The 17,155-nt window shown below is 36.4% G+C and overlaps 3 protein-coding genes across 7 annotated transcripts in view; 2 read left to right on the top strand and 1 right to left on the bottom strand.

Moving 5' to 3' along the window:
* The window catches only part of rnf207a (ring finger protein 207a), a 35,053-nt gene extending 23,283 nt beyond the window's left edge, over positions 1-11,770 (bottom strand). For 3 of the 5 annotated variants that reach the window (XR_015774863.1, XM_042509473.2, XM_088069390.1), the window contains exons 1-3: positions 10,061-10,197; positions 9,656-9,846; positions 503-635 (exon numbers count right to left, since the gene is read on the bottom strand). Coding sequence is in view for 4 of the 5 variants with exons in the window: in XM_042509473.2 (XP_042365407.1) it covers positions 503-635; positions 9,656-9,846 (324 nt within the window). In the remaining variant the exon portion in view is untranslated. Of the gene's footprint in view, positions 1-502; positions 636-9,655; positions 9,847-10,060; positions 10,198-10,231; positions 10,708-11,637 lie in introns of those variants that run through there. The other 2 variants (XM_088069385.1, XM_042509464.2) reach the window with 2 other exon arrangements.
* On the top strand, positions 1,383-4,372 carry zpr1 (ZPR1 zinc finger). The gene has a single exon (XM_042509485.2). The coding sequence runs from the start codon at positions 1,563-1,565 to the stop codon at positions 2,892-2,894; it is 1,332 nt and encodes a 443-aa protein (XP_042365419.1). The 5' UTR covers positions 1,383-1,562; the 3' UTR covers positions 2,895-4,372.
* On the top strand, positions 11,766-15,668 carry rpl22 (ribosomal protein L22). The gene is made up of 4 exons (XM_042509495.2): positions 11,766-11,875; positions 12,285-12,395; positions 12,675-12,799; positions 15,483-15,668. Exons 1-4 carry the CDS (start codon positions 11,864-11,866, stop codon positions 15,625-15,627), a joined length of 393 nt encoding a protein of 130 aa, XP_042365429.1. The 5' UTR covers positions 11,766-11,863; the 3' UTR covers positions 15,628-15,668.
* The last annotated feature ends 1,487 nt before the right edge of the window (positions 15,669-17,155 follow it).

Genomic DNA, 17,155 nt, shown 5'->3' with positions numbered 1-17,155 from the left:
ATAATACTATTCAGGTTTTTCCCAAAATGATGATGTAATAATTGCGACAGATGATGTAATAATGGGGGGAAAATGTATGCTCTGTTTCTTGGATATTTCATTACATCATTGGACAACCTATTACATTATTGGGTTAATCAGGTTAAGTGCAAATGTATTACATTTCCAGCCATAATTACATTTTTAGGAATTCACATTGTTGAGCGCTGCAGGACTCGTGCTCTCTGCAGTACTGATGTCTTCTCTGACATTTTTTCTGGGATTTGAGTCATTTTTTTCTCTTTCTCTGTGTTATTGTGAGTCACCAACACCTCCTTGTAAAGCTTTCATATTATATAAGTGTGTTTTGATTAATGCCTGTGTTCACTATCTGTCTATGATGTTATTATGTCTCTACAGTTTTGCACAGATCAGAATGTTTTTTTATAATGTAGGCCCAATTTATGGTTGACCTGCACTATAAAATGTGAATATTGATTTGGGTCTGTCCATCAATTTGTACCTTTTTGTTACTTTCCTGGTCACAGTTGGCGCACTGCACCGTCTCCTCAGCATCTGCATTGTTGTCAACCAGGAACTTCAGCAGACGGTCCTCTGGAGGGAGCGAGCTATTCCCTTTCACTATAGACGGGTAACTGTGGCAAAGACACACATTCAAAAACAGAACATTTATCACCAAACTATCTGTACTGGCAAGTGCCTGTGTTATACTTCAAGATCATAATACCAGTAATAATAGTAATATACATGTATTTAACCCTTTTTATTGTAGCTTTAACTATAATATTAAAATAGTGTAGTTTAGTTAAGTGTCTTTAAACCCAGCAATAAGACAATTAGCAGGATATATTTAATGTAAAATAATGAGTTGCCTTTTTTAACCTTATTTGAAATACTGTCTGAAAAACTGAGCTTTTACCTCAGGTAAAAGGTACAGCGCAGATGAAAAAAATAAACAAACTATTATATCTGAAAGATTCAAGGAAAATACGATAAACAAATGATAAAAATGATAGACAAATAAACACACAAGATAATAGGACAATTTACAGAAAAACCCAACAAAATATATATGAAAATATAAATGAATACAATAAAATGAACAGGGAATATAAAAGTACAGTCAGACTGTCTGCTGTACTACTTTTTTTTTTAACTTGACAAACAGAAAATATACAAAACATAAAAAAATAAAAATCAAGTACAAATGTGGTATATAAATGATAAAAATGAGACATTCAAATTTACACACGAGAAAAAAAAAGAAGAAACAAAACTAAATATAACAAAAACAGTGGTAAAAAGGTACAAATAAAAGTACACTCAGTCAGACTGTCTGCAGTACTACACATAACCTGAGGAGGGCGGTAGTGACGTCAAAGACACATGACCGCGGAAGAAGAGAACACGGAAGTGCTGAGCAGCACGGTGAGCACATTAAGCGTGTGCTCTCAGTGAGGCTCGGCGGGCGGTTATCTAGAAACTTCCAGACACCTCTGAAGGAGGAGCGGCAGCGCTTTTGTTCACTTTGTCCTCCGAGGTGAAACACAGTGGTCGTGAAAATGTCTGTTATTTCGGAGGAAAATGTGAAAGGGGAAAACCTCTTCAAGGATCTCAGCGCGGATAGCGACGACTGGCAGCCGACTGAGATCGAGAGTCTGTGTATGAACTGCTACCAGAACGGTATGACACGTTTACTCCTCACCAAAATACCTTTCTTTAAAGAAGTCATCGTGAGCTCTTTCAGCTGCGCCAACTGCAGCTGGTCCAACACCGAGATCCAGTCCGCGGGCCGGATCCAGGACCAGGGCGTCTGCTACACACTCAAAGTCAAAACAAAGCAGGACTTGAACAGAGAGGTTGTGAAAGCAGACAGCGCGACCACCAGGATCCCCGAGCTGGATTTTGAGATCCCTCCATTCACACAGAAAGGTGCACTTTCCACCATTGAGGGCGTGCTGGACCGAGCAGTTGCGGGACTGGAGCAGGACCAGCCTGCCAGGAGAGCAGCTGACGCTGAGGTGGCTGACAGGATCGAGGAGTTCATCCAGAAGCTCAAGAAGTTAAAAGAGGTCGACGAGGAGTTCACCGTGGTGATCGAGGATCCATCTGGGAACAGTTTTGTGGAAAACCCAGTCGCCCCTCAAAAAGATGAAGCCCTCACTGTGTCCTTTTTCAATCGGACGATCCAGCAGGACGTCCAGCTCGGTCTGAGGGCAGATGACGCTCTGGATGAGGAACCGGCTGGCAACAGCATCGAGGACATGAGAAATGAGGTTTTGGCTTTCAACACCAACTGCCCCGAGTGCAACGCCCCCTCCTCCACCAACATGAAGCTGGTCCAGATCCCTCACTTCAAGGAGGTCATCATCATGGCCACCAACTGCGACAGCTGCGGCCACAGGACCAACGAGGTCAAATCAGGCGGGGGCACGGAGGACAAGGGCACCAGGGTCACCCTGCACGTCACAGACGCTTCAGACATGTCCCGGGACGTCCTCAAGTCCGAGACCTGCTCCGTCATCATCCCGGAGCTGGAGTTCGAGCTGGGGATGGCGGCGGTGGGTGGGAAGTTCACCACCCTGGAGGGGCTGCTGAGAGACATCAAGGACCTGATCGTGTCCAAAAACCCCTTCGTCAGCGGAGACAGCGGCATAGCGGATAAGGTGCAGAAGCTGTATGCGTTTGGGGAGAAGATAGAGAAGATCATAGCTGGAGAGATGGACGTCCACATCATCCTGGACGACCCAGCGGGGAACAGCTATCTGCAGAACGTGTACGCACCAGAGCCGGATCCTGAGATAACCATCGAGAAGTACACCCGCACGTTTGAGCAGAACGAAGACCTCGGCCTGAATGACATGAACACTGAGGGATATCAAGAGGAAAAATAAACTGCCGGCATCACACGAAAGGACTAAATGACCTGATAACCCCAGTTATATTTTATCGCTCCATATTTTCTTCCATTTCCACACATTTTTAGTTAAACTCTGGGAAAAGGGTTGTTTCTGTTGGCATATTAATCAGGGAGAGGAGTTCTGAGTTATCTAAATGTACAGTGAAAAAAAACAAAAGTGACAGGATTTGTAAAACACGCGAATGTTGCAGCTATTAAAGATAAATCCTTTAATGGATCGGCATCAGTTTTCTTGTGCTGCATTCAGATTTCTTTCAGAGGCTATTTTACTGTTTGATACCTCACAAAACTGGCTTAATTTCTTTAAAAAATAGACCAGAAAGAACTGTCCCACAAATTACCTGAAAATGTGATATTTTTTTTTTTAATAAAAGGGGAGGGGGTATTATTATAAAATTATAAAAATAAATAAATAAACTAGGGAAAAATGTACAGACAACAAAAATATAATAATTTAAAATTACAGTATAGAAAAAGATTTTTCTTTTTACATTTTCAGCACTTTTTGGGTCATTATCTTCTTTTTGACTTTTCTCTTTTGTTTATCACAGGAATGTTTTAACCCTTTCTAATTTCTTGCTTATTTTTGGGCCATATTTTGTTAAGACTGACATGAGAGATATCAAGAGGAAAAAATGAACTGACTAAATGACCTGATAACTGGTTAACGTCATGCCGAAACCCCAGTTATATTTTATCGCTCCATATTTTCTTCCATTTCCACACATTTTTAGTTAAACTCTGGGAAAAGGGTTGTTTCTGTTGGCATATTAATCAGGGAGAGGAGTTCTGAGTTATCTAAATGTACAGTGAAAAACAAAAGTGACAGGATTTGTAAAACACACGAATGTTACAGCTATTAAAGATAAATCCTTTAATGGGTCGACTTCAGTTTTCTTGTGCTGCATTCAGAGGCTATGTTACCCTTTGATACCTGACTAAACTGGTGCAACTTCTCTCAAACACATGGGAAAAAAGCAGTCAGCAACTTTGTGAGAAATGTTTGACCAATGACAAAAAAATCAGTTGATTTATAAAGTTAAAAAAAAAGCTGGAGAAAAACAAAAAAGGGAAAAACTATAAGAAATTATTATAATTACATGTATTAATTATGTTACAGAATTATTCTAATTTTTATAACCTTGTCCAAGTTTTATTTGCCTTTTTTGTTTCCAGGTAATTGTAAAATTGTACGTTTTACTAATTTCTTGCGAATTTTGGGCCGTGTCTTGTTAAGCTGCTCATTGCCCTCTCCACGTGTCTTTGAAAGAAATAAAACCAGTTTTGTCAGGTTTCAAAGGGTTAATTCATTGTTTATTGCATCCTTGGTACATTCCAGAAGATGGCGCTCTGTTGTCTCTGGATTAAATTATTTCTGTCTTCGAGGACCACGCACTGTGTCAAATTGTACACCTGCAAGCATGACATCATCTTAATAAATTGTTTTCTGAATTGATGGTTTATCTCTGCTCTTTGAATTGGCAGATGTGCTTTTCTGCACTAATCTGTGTAATTATTTTGAGGAACCGCCAGAATTCATACTGTACTATAAACAAGGACTGATTAATTTCTGAAGTCTAAATCTTTTTACAGATTTCCATGACAGTTTCTGCAGGATTATTTAAGTGGAAATGTTCCTGACGACTTATTTCCCCGATGTTTAATTATAAGTTTAAAGTATTTTACTAGACTAAAAGTAAGAAAACATTCATAAAAAAGTCCAGATTGAGCGCAATTTAATCTATAATGTTAAATATCGTCTGTAAAAAATATCTGGTGTATACAGTAAGAGCCATTTGAAATCATTAAATGCTTTTTCCAGTAACAGATTGTATGTTAAATGCTGCTGCAAAGTGTGCATCATGAACAATGCACATCATCCTACAAAACATGACTTTACTAAATAAAAATTTTAAAAAAACCTACTGGAAATATTCTCTTGGAAACATACCTGATTGAGACATTTTCATTAGGTGAATAAAATAGCAATGATTCATTTTAGTTGTTCAACCGACAAGTATTTCTGGTGCTGACTAAAAAGTGTAGCAATATTTAATTGACTGGTCACTAATCCCGCTCATCCCTACATCTAAGTATAAATATGTATATTAGGGCTGAAACTAACGACTGTACCTTTATTAGTTAATTGATTAACCATTTTGTTTTGAAAAATAGTGAAAAATGCTCCGTATGCTTTCCCAAACCCCAAGGTGGCATCTCCAGATTCCTTCTTTCATCCGTCCAAAACCCAAATAGACGAGCAGGAAATCTTCAAATTTCAGAGGTTAGAAACAGACTATGTTTATACTTAAACAACTCTTACTAAAATGATTAATTTACAATCAAAACCGTTGCTAACTACATTTCTCTTGATTAATTTATCAACTATATCAGCAGTTCTCAAGCTTGTTTGTTTCAAGGACCCGTAAATTATTTGACATTAGGTAATGGAGCCTGTAATATTCTGCTGCAGTGACCTCTATCTGAAAATATTTGCATAGATATGATTCAAATTAGAATTCTAAGTCAAGTTTAGGAGATAACCCTGAAGATAGTGAAACCTATGATCAGAATAGTCACTTTTATGAGTCTTGCTGACATTTGCGCTCACTTCTACAGTGAATTAAATCATGAAAATAAACTACTGACCGTTTTTCTAATCATGCAGCTAGTAAAATGAAGTTAAACGCAAACCAACCGCCTCAAAGGGTCAACAGGCTCGTATGAGAAGAACAATCCTGTATCAGGAGAGAACTCAGAGATTTGGTCCAAAGTTAACTGGAGCACACAAATTAATTAGACGACTAACATTTCGACGTCAGGTGCGTCTTCACCAGAGCCAAACAAATGATTCAAACAACAAAAGCAAAGACATCGATACCAAGAGGGAGAGAACACGTCTTTCTCAATATTTAGATATTTACAACATGCATTTGTCCTCCCCCAGTAGAAACATGAAAGTAGCAGAGGATGTTGACTTTAATGAAACTGAAGACATTTTAGCCATAAACTGATGCAGAAAAGGAAAAGTTGGTGCACAAAAATTCACCAGCATCCAGGAAAAGAAGTGTTTGATACCTAAATTTAAAGTTAGCGAAAGAAGAGTCAATTATTGGTAACCCCAAGAGATAAACAAACATCCACAATGAGCTTTAATTCTCAGGTAGAGGACTATACACCAGCAGATGCAGCAGCCAGCTTCTATCATATTACCCACATTTGCACAGGCCTGTCTGATTTAACCATAATGCCGTTTGCCTCATTTTGATTCAGTGCAGCGACGCTAATGTTGCTCGCCCGTCTGCTCTGCATGCTTTATCTAGTTTTCATAGCAACGGGGATCTATTGTGTTCTACTAATAGCAGAGTAGTGAATTCCTAGATTACATGGTTCTTGAGTGAGCAGCTGTTAGCAGACTGCTGCTGCTGATGGAAATAGCTGCCAGGCAGCGGGCCGCTGTAGCCTGAGCCCAGACAGCAGAGCACGGCGGCTCTGTGCCCACAGGGGTTATTTCCACAGAAATCCAATGATTGCGTAGGTTTTTTTCTCAGTATCTGGTGCTATGAATAAAAAGCACTGCAGCCTGTGTTACTTTAACAGCTGACGAGTACGCATTATGGACCTCAGCACAGGTTAACATCAAAGAGCTATAAGGCAGATGAATGTGAAAGTGGCCTCACGTTCAGTCGTAGCTTGTCTTGGCACATTTATAATTATATTTTATACACAACAATTAATTTTATTTGTGACAAAATTGTCGTCAGGGATCATCAGCAATCTAGGGAATTTTGTAATTTTTTTGTTTATAAAATTTATATTATTCCATGATTTATCCATATTTGATTTATGTCAATATTATGTGGGCAGATTCATACCCGTCCAATCTTAAATAAACTTTATTAATGTAAGATTAGCTTCTCTCATCCTCTAATGAGGCCTCTGTTCAACTTTTCAGGAAACTGAACATTGTCTTTGTATATGACATAAATATTCATCAGATATGTGTGTTTATATGTAAATACATGTTTTTACCCTCCTCTAAACCGTCATCCTTTAGGAATTTTTTAATATTTAATATTTAATTCACAGATTCATTTTAGACAAGTCGATCAGCTTCAGCTTCCGTTTTACAAAACAAAACATGCTCAGATATCACCGTGTACAAACATGGAATGATAGAGTACACGTTATCAAGAGCTCATAATCTTTAAATAGTTCTTAAAGGAAATCATCATTACATGTACTTCATAACACTTACATTTTGTATTACGTTTTATGTACTAAATGGTGTTTTTATTGGATTAAAAATGTAAAATGTTGATTTTGGGAGGGGGGCAGGTTGTTATTTTTTTCTTTATTATTGTTAGCTGTTTTCAGTTTGACACTTTAACTACAACATACTTTCAACGCTTATTACATATACATCAGTAGGCAACTTTTATTGTGCTGCTTTCACAAGTATTTAAACCTTTGAATTCAGAAACATGGGAAAAAGGAAAGCAACAACAAGGTAAGAAGTGTCCCACAGATTGAAAATTATAATTATATATAATTTTATAACTATCATTTCAACATATTTAAAATTATGCTACAGAATTATTATAATTTTTAAGGATGCTTTCGAGGGTCTTTTCTTTGTTATGTTTTTTATCTAATTAAACTAATTTTCAGGAACATTTTGTACTTTTTACTATTTTTTTGCTCATTTTAGGTCCATTTCTTCTTTTGTTGCAAATTGCCTTGGCTTCAATGGTTACACCATGGAAGTGAGGTAAAATATGAAAACATTTTTAAATGTTTTGTATTGTGTACTGTTTGCCATGTGTGGCTTATGTCTCTGTTTCCCTGTTGATATTTTTTTCTTTTAATGCGTGTTTTTCATTTTGCATATTACATTTTTGTGCCCCTGCAATCAATTTTCCTTTGGGATAATAAAGTAAATCAATTAATCCATAAAACTCTTGAATAGAGAAACAATGCAGTAACACTGAAACTAATCATCACTGTTTGATCATCTGCATCCACACCAAAGAGGAACCGAAAAATCTGGGTCAGCTTGTGTCTGATGCTGTGGAACAGACTCCTGGTATAACACTGTCACAGTAAATGTCCTTTTCCCACACCTCTCTGTGCGCTTTGATGGGTGAAAGTTAATACTGCAGACCTGAAGGTGACTGGTAACCACGAGTCATTCCTTAATAGGGGATGAAATGGATTGGTATCATGTGACTGCTTTTGATTGCCCTAAGCTGCAGGCACCGGTGCCAAATACCACTATGCTTTGTTTGCTGTGTGACTGGTCTTAGAGGAACTTGCCGGCCCCGCTGAGCGCTCGGGGCCAAGAACTAAATCAGACTGGGATGACCCTGCAGCTGCTTCAGCCACTCAGGCCTGCCCTGCCCGGACCAGTCCAGCAGAGGGTAACTGAGCAGCACCCCATAACCAAAACACAGAGACCTGATGCTCTCTGAAACCAATAGGATTCTCCCCAAATCTCCTGCACGAACCAAACCAATCTACTAATCAACTTATGTGGAACGAATCCTTTTGAGCAACGCTGCCCAAAACTGGGGCCTGTGGGAAAAATGGGCTTTTTACACAAAACATTTGACCCTCCAGGGAATTCATGGGGCAAAATTATATTTTACACTAATTTAAAAAACTTAATCATGTTTGCGCAGTTTGAGATCACCCACTCATCACTCAGCCTCACCATACTGTCGGTTTGTTTGGGATCTATGTACCATATATGTGATATCCAGGCTCAGAAATCCTTCAGTTACAGACTCCAAAACATATCGTTCAACATCCACTTACAGTTCAGAAATTTCATCTAAACATTAATAATTTTTATAAGTTTTTTCCCCTCATATTTTGCACATATGAGGAAGAATATTTCTCTGTCAAGTTAAAATAGACAAAAGTTTCAGCGGATAGTGTCTGTTTATGATGCAATCTGAGTGAAGAGATAAAGAAAATATGTTTACATTTTTATGGAAGCATATAGGAAACGTAAGTATTTGAAATTTAACAGCCACTGATTTCATAGAATTTTAATAATTTACTTTGTATCTGAATTTATTTGCTCTGACTTCACCTCTTTGAAATTATTTTTTTTTAAATTCCAATTTCAAAATCTGAATTATTTTTTGTTTAAATGTTCAAAAATTCAGATCCAAAATTTAAAGTTTTAAAATTAAATTTTCGCTAAAATGTGATCTAAAAAAACATAAATTATTCAAGTTTGAAAATTCAAATTTAAGCAACCTGAAAATCTGATCAGCCTTTGAATATGTAACCTAAAAACAGAAGAATACTTTGCACATCTATTTCCAAACAGGTGCGTAGGAGAGGGACGAGCAGAACACAACATTGTCTAACTTGCAAAAACAATGATTTCATTGCAGTTTTAGGTAATGAAACCTTCATCAGACAAATTTGTCTTCATACATTTCAATAAAATCATTACTTTTGCAAGTAAGAGTGTGTGGGAGTTTGCAAGATATTAAAAATAAGGAAATGTAATAATTTAATTTCAAATACATCGTTTTCAAACTGAAATACTTCAATTCTATCATTTCAGTGATGTTTTGATTTAAATATTTCATGTTCACTGCTGTTTAAATTCAAATACTTGTGTCTTATTTACTTCCACAATGTTTCATTGCTTTCAAGATCGATAATCTATATGCAGCCTAAATTGATCCTGATCAACCTCACATTGCTTTCTCTTACCCACAGAGGGGGCAGCTGAGACGGCTGTCATTGGTCCGGCCTCGCAGGCAGCGGGCACAGAAGATGTGGTAGCAGTCCAACAAACACGGGGACTGGTACTGCTCATGACACAGGTGACACATCAGGGGGTGGACGTTAGCACAGTCCACGTTACAGAGGTTATCCAAGTTGGTGAAGATTCCTCCTGCCATCTGCGAACAGAGTATGTTAAGAATGACAAACTGTGAGTATCACTTGATTGACAAGTTTTAAAAATACCACATCATCATGAAAAAAAAGAGCTTTAGCATGCCCAAAATATTCCAGTTATTATAAAAGAGGCTTATATGTATGCCATATGAAACACTTTGATCAAGAGAGTCAGATATTTATTGGAATGAACGAGCTTCTTTCTTTGTCTCTTACCTTGTCAGCTGTGTAACGCGTCCCCGGGGCTTCAGTGACAACACATGATCCAAAGATGGCAAGTAAATAACAACAAAGACATTGTCAGCACCAACGTTACATCCAGCCAGCAAATCCTACTGTAAATGCAGTAGGCTAGTCCACAGAAAGCACAGAGAGCCACTGTCTTACCTTTCAGTGGTGCTATCAGCTACCCCCCAGCAGGAATGACAGCAATGCAGAAACTCTTCAATAGTCGGCCGATGGGGTCCCACCGCCAGGCAGCTGACAGCACCCACCTCATGCCAGCCCCCAAGTGCTGCCAAAGTGCAAAAAGGACATTTAATATTGCTGTGCCATAGAGATTAAAAATACAGTTGTCCTATTTCTAATGTCACACACACTGTTGTTACGTCTTGGGCTGCGCGGCAGGGTGACTGGAGGTAAAGGAGGGAGAGATTACAGCACCGCAAATCATTTAATCTGCTGCAACACTTAAAGAAGAATACTTTCAACTTCTCACATAATGTATTATTCTAATTACTTCTAAGCACTTTGCGAGCCCCGTTTTAGAAATTCGCCATATAAGTGAAGCCGGGTATTGTTCTTTATTTGTTTGTTTTTTGCATAAAATCACTGTCTGTACCAAAGATACTACAGATAATAATGAGTTATTCAATTCTAATTCAAGAGCAAAAATATTTAATGTAGTGAAACAGTAATGAATGATATATTTAATAAAATGAAGGGTATCCCTTAAAAAAATAATAATAATGAATTAATAATATAATATATATACTATACTATAACTTTATTTGTATAGTGTTTTTCAAAACAAGGTTACAAAGTGCTTTTATGAAAATTTACAAATGATAATAAAAGTTTTTAAAATTAAACAAACCCTGTAAAAACACATTTTTAAAACTGTCCATAACTTTATATTGATTTACAAATAATTTCCCTCAAAGTTTACTCGACAATAACAGAAAAATGTCATTTGGTATTAATTAAAGAGAAAGAAGATCTGTCTTTAAAAGAATCGCTCAGTTTAAATCCATGTTAATCTATTACTCATTTAGAACTTCATTATCCATATATATATATATATATATATATATATATATATATATATATATATATATATATATATATATATATTACATTTTATGTTTATCTACTGGCAGAACAGTTTCTCTTTTTTTCACTTCAGCTGACAAGTTTTAGGTCAAACAAAGAAATAATAAATTAATTAATTACAACTTTTCAACACAATTTCTATATTCTATTACATATTAGTAAATTAAGGACATAAAATAAAAACTGACCAGATAATCTTGACCACATCTCACGGTCTTTCTCGGTTGTCATGGATTTATATACATTTACATACATACATGCATGCATACATCCGTCTCACAGTTGTATTATTTCTTCTAAACATATTAATCAAACAAGTTTAGCCAACATCTAGCTAACAATCGTTGCTAATAACCCAGCTAAACGAGGTTAATTTTGGGGTTAAAGATTAATTTATTACTAGTTAATTGACAATTTACTAATTCAGCAACACATATTTTGTAAATATAGATAAGTCTGACCTTTTTCAAAAGTTGCTGTCCCAGTTTGCTTCTCTTTAAGAGGTTTTTTTTATCGTTTGCTTTGTAAAAACTCTGGTTGCGCATTATTAGCATGAAAGTTTAAGCTAGGTCACCACAACTGAATCGCTTAATCAATTCCAGATAAATCGATGCGCTCGATTGTGCGGCCGGGTATTATAGTTCCTGCGCAGCCTTCGCTCCTTCCTTTTTGCTGAATGTGTCAGCCATGGCCCCGATTGTGAGTAGTAAAACGATCAAATAAAATGCATATGGAGGATATGTTTTAGCTTTTTTCTTGCACTCGTTGAAGTGTGTGTTATCGGAGTTCAGTAATACACGAGTTTTGGACGTTTTAACGTCTTTTCTGCAGCTTTGTTTACTGTTACTGCTGAAGCCACGTTGGGCTAATTGCTAACGGTAGCTAGCATTGGTACATGGGTAGTAAAGTTAAATTGCTAATAATTAATCTGGAGGTCTTTTCTTTCAACAGAGTCATGGACAATTTTGTTAACGTGACGGCCTATCACCTATGATAATTTAACATAATTGACCATTTATTTTAATGTGTCATTTAACTGAGTTTGAGTCACATATGTTATGTCGGTTGTTTTGGGGAGTTTTAGTGACCCTGTTAATTTCTGTGGTAGAAAAAGCAGGTGGTCAGGAAGCAGGGTGGGAAGAAGAAGAAGCAGATCCTGAAGTTCACCCTCGACTGCACTCATCCTGTGGAGGATGGCATCATGGATGCTGCCAACTTTGTGAGTAAAACACTTCAGGTTTTCGAGTCGTCTTGTCCATTAAACAACGTCGAGCAGCTGTCAAACACTGCTGTCATATCAGTGGGACTAATTAGTAATAAAGTAAGGACTTAATGCAGTTTGGTTTGAATGGAAACTAAGAAGGTGTCAACCACAATGTGTCACGTCAGTACTTGCAAGACACTCTTTCACTGTGCATCAAACATTTTGTTGTGAAATTTTGAAATCCCTTGTGTGTATCAACCAGTGTGTGACTTCCTGTGTTCTTGACATATGCAGGAGCAGTTCCTGCAGGAGCGCATCAAGGTGAACGGCAAAGCTGGAAGTCTCGGCGGTGGTGTCGTGTCCATTGAAAGGAGCAAGAGTAAAATCGCTGTGAACTCTGAAGTTCCCTTCTCAAAGAGGTACAAACACAATCAGCACTGATAAGTTGTGCAATATAAATATCTCTCTTTGTGTATCACCGTCATGTACTAATACACCAGTGCTTAACACAGTGCCGCAAAAGATGTAAAAACAGAGATATCTAATTTGAGGAGTAGTTTGTCTCCCAGCGCAGCGGAGTAATTGGGAAAACTCCACATGATGTGAAAGAAATCAGGATTGCTTTTAATCAAGTTTGGTTGTGTGCTGCTGTGATGTCCTATGTGCCTGTTTATTGTATTTTTAAATTGTTTTGCACCGCCAACTGCAGATGAAATTTCCCCTTGAGGGGCAAAATCTTATTGAAAAATGTAATGAATTTGAGTTGATCTTACTGATCTTTCAACAACAAGACTTATCCATGAAATTAGATTAATATACCGAAGTGAGAGGACACAAAAAATCCAGCTTTTTTTTATATTATTGTAATATCTACTAGTGTATTATAGTGATACTCAACCTGAAATGTGTTTTCTGAGTCCTCTCCCTTGACTTAAAATGGAGCTGAAACATATTTGTAGTTTACCACTCTTTCTTAATCCACATGGACTGCTGAGTTTAAGAATTGAGCCTAAAATGTGAATGTTAAGAAATTACTTAATATTTTAAATTGGATGTATTTCAGCTCCTAATATGTGATGAAAATGGTAGAACCTGATTATTACAAGTCAGCTCAAACAGCTTTCTGTTCACATAAACACAGAACATATCTTTTCTAAACAGTGTTGTTTGAGTTTCAGCATCGATCAAATAAATATCGCTTTGACTGAAGCTTCGTAGGTGTTAAAAACGCCTGGTCTCTATTCGAGCTAAGGACTGTGAGAAAGCAGATCATGGCACTAAAGCACGCATTTCTAAATGGAGTGAGTAATTATTAATGACCTGAAGTGCTCACCAACAATATGGATGAACCCAGGAAGAGGACTCTTCTACAACAGTGTTGTCAGTAATGCTAAAGATAAAAGCTTTGGTAAGATGAGTTGAAAGTACATTCTGTCTCAAAGTTTGTCTTTGTCACGTAACCTTTTACTTTTAGCCTTTTTAAGTCAGTTCAACCAAATTACAAGAGCATTTCTGCACTTAGCTTCATAGTGGTATTAAGCCACGCAGTCAGTTCTGATTGTATTTGTAGGATTTTTTAAAATCTTTACTTCAGAGGTTTGTGCCACCAGTCCAATTCGGGTAGATTTTATTTATTTATCTTTATTAAAATCAACTGTAAAAAAAAGTACATGTATAGGCCCTTTTCACAGCAGACATTTTGACTTGTGTTAGTAGAAGAAGCACCAGGTCTTACTAATGACATCGACTGTCTCTGTTGTTTCCGAATGTCCCCAATACCAAGACCCTTAAACCAAAGGAACTAAATTAATGACATTATTTACACCTGTGCATTTCCTACAGTGGGCTGTCAAAATGTCTTTCTCAAACTCTCAAGGTCTGTGGGTCATCATAGAGATGTTGTTAATTCAGCAGTTCATTTAAGAAAAAAATGATTGGGCTTAATTTCCTGATTTAAAAGAATCATTATCTCAGAATTCTGAGAAAAGTTTTCATGGGAAAAAATCTGCTTGTTTTTCTGAATTAACACATTATTTTCTTGTTAATGTAGAAAACCTGTTTGTTTTTTTGGTTGTTGTTTGTAAATATCTGCATGGATATGTGTATATATGGGTATTAACCACTATGGTCAAGTGGGAAAACAGGACTAAATTAAACTTCTGATTTAGTCTGGGCACCAAAAACTGCCTGAAAATGATCCTTGTTTTTAAGTTAACAATGTTTAAAAAATAGTTGAATAGAAAATTTTCCAATACGCCAATACAATCAACATAGCCTAACTGTTGTGTTTATATAATAATATACTTGAACATTATTTTGCAGAGACTAATATAAACATTTCTTTAGTACAGACAGATAAATGATTGTTTTTTGTAAGAGTTAGGAACACCACCACCAGAGGGTGACTCTACCACTTTAATTCTGAAATGGAGCACTTCATTCATTGCATTTTCATTTTATCATTTTATTTTGAACGTGTAATGCGAAATTACAACAAATTCCATAAATACAAAAGACAATGGTGGTTTTTTTCCACTTCTTCTGAAATATACATTAATAAAGATCTCAAAACCAAAACCATATGAAATTTTTACACGTTATGCTGGGAAAAAAGGCACTGGGAGATGTCTCTGTGTGTTTACCTATTAAAATCATTAGTAACCTCGGTATAAAGTATGTGTGCTATCTTATCCTCATACGTACTCAAATGTACATTAACTGTATTTCTGCAAGTGACACGCAGCACTGCTTTAATCTGTGTATATATGGGAACTGCTTCTATTATTTGACATTACCTGTATGTCATCTAGGGCAAGTTAATAATCCAAAATACTAACAGAAAGCACTTGGTAGATCCTATATGAAATTAGAGTTTTAAAGCGAGATTTATATTATTAAAGGTTATTATCAGAGTCGACTCAACTGTCACATGTTGTGTACGACGACATTAAGTCCACACCCGTTTGTTTGTCCAAGTGCACTTAATGTCTGCAGACCTGCAAACCCTCTGATGCACATTCAAGGTGATTACAGACAAGTTCATAATATTACCTATTTTTGAGTCATGATTACTTTCTCCCTCCTCCTCCTCCTCTCGCACAGATACTTGAAGTATCTTACCAAGAAGTATCTGAAAAAGAACAACCTCAGGGACTGGCTGCGGGTGGTGGCCAACACCAAGGAGAGCTACGAGCTGCGCTACTTCCAGATCAACCAGGACGAGGAGGAGGAGGAGGATGAAGATTAAACCTCATACTTCTTTTAATAAAATGAGGATAAAAAGGAAAATCTGTCTAGCCTTTTTTTTTTTTAAATTTGCTTTAATTTTTTTTCTCCGGTCGTCACACAAATCAAAATCGTGATGTGCATACCAGAGGTATGAACTTAGCACTGTATGCTTTGCTGTGTTTTTAAAATCATTATTTTTTGAAAGCACTTTTAAAATAATCCTAATACAGGATTCCCACTTTCTTGAAAAACCTAGAAAGTCATTATAATTCTAAATCAGTTTCCAGGTCTGGAATTAGTAGAAAAAAAATCTTTGAAAGTTTTGGAAAGGTCATGGAATATTGTTTTTGTAAGGAAATTGTTACCGTAAACTTCTGTGCATAACCTTCCCTGTTATGTAACATTTTAACAAAAGTATTTCCTCTTGCTGTCGACATAATGCAGCTGTAATATGCATCGATATAATGTTTTGTTTACAATCATGTATGTTTTTTAATTTTCTCTCCGTGCTCTGTCTCTTGGGTTCCCACATTTTTATGAAAAAACATTTCAAAATGTTTCCATTACTTTTCAAGGACCCATAATCGCATTTATTGAATATCCACAATTTAAAATGAATACAACTGTAAGTACTTTATTTCAAGTGTTAATGATGTGGACGGTGATCCACAGAAATGTACTGTTTTTACTAATTCAATGACTTAAAGGCTTGGAGAATAAGAATCGGAAATTCCATCACTATTCCAGGTTTTCCATGACCTTTGGAACCCTGTGTCTATCCCTTCATGTGGGCCAGTTAGCTGAAGTTGTTTGAATTGGATATATTTGCAAAATGAAAAAAGGGGTTCTTGAAAAGTCACTGAAAAGTACTGAAATCTCTATGTAAATGCGTGGGAACACTGTTAATGAATTAGTACTTTTTAGATTAAGAAAAAGTTATATATAATTCTTTATATCTTTTTCAAATTATTTTCCTTTGTATGTAATACACTGATTATAGATGAAGTCCATACAACCTAACTTCATAAAAAATCTGAACTATCCCTTTAAGACAACATTTCAAAGTAGTCAATAGAGGAGATTAAGGTCAAACAAAACAATTAGGCTTGCTATATTTAATAATAGGCTACAATTAAATCAATATGTAATCAATATTCTTTATAATACTGAGGGCCACCTCTTTGAAAAAAAAACTACTTACATTACTAAAATCAACATCTACATATTGTAATTTAAAAAACATCTGAAAAGTACTCTGATTTTCTAAGACTTGTGACACTTGATTTAGTTGCAACGCAATTAATTTTGTAAATACAAGCTTTTGGTTATTTTTACATTTTTATCAACTTTGCTTTAACATTTTGATCATTTAGGGCTATAATCTTCGTTTTTCTCTTCAATAATTATTATTATTTAATAGGGGGGATGCATCTCCACAAGCTGTGTTTGGCTTCTAACCTCTCCTGCACAACGTAGAAACTTTTTAGTATTATTTTTCTGTCTTTTTAATGCATAAGTATGTGCAAACTAAAATGAACAATTAAAAC

Source organism: Plectropomus leopardus, chromosome 2, assembly GCF_026936395.1.
Source record: "Plectropomus leopardus strain MGB_pleo_1.0 chromosome 2, ASM2693639v1, whole genome shotgun sequence".
Classification (NCBI taxonomy): Eukaryota; Metazoa; Chordata; class Actinopteri; order Perciformes; family Serranidae; genus Plectropomus; species Plectropomus leopardus.
This window is presented reverse-complemented; position numbering and strand designations above follow the sequence as displayed.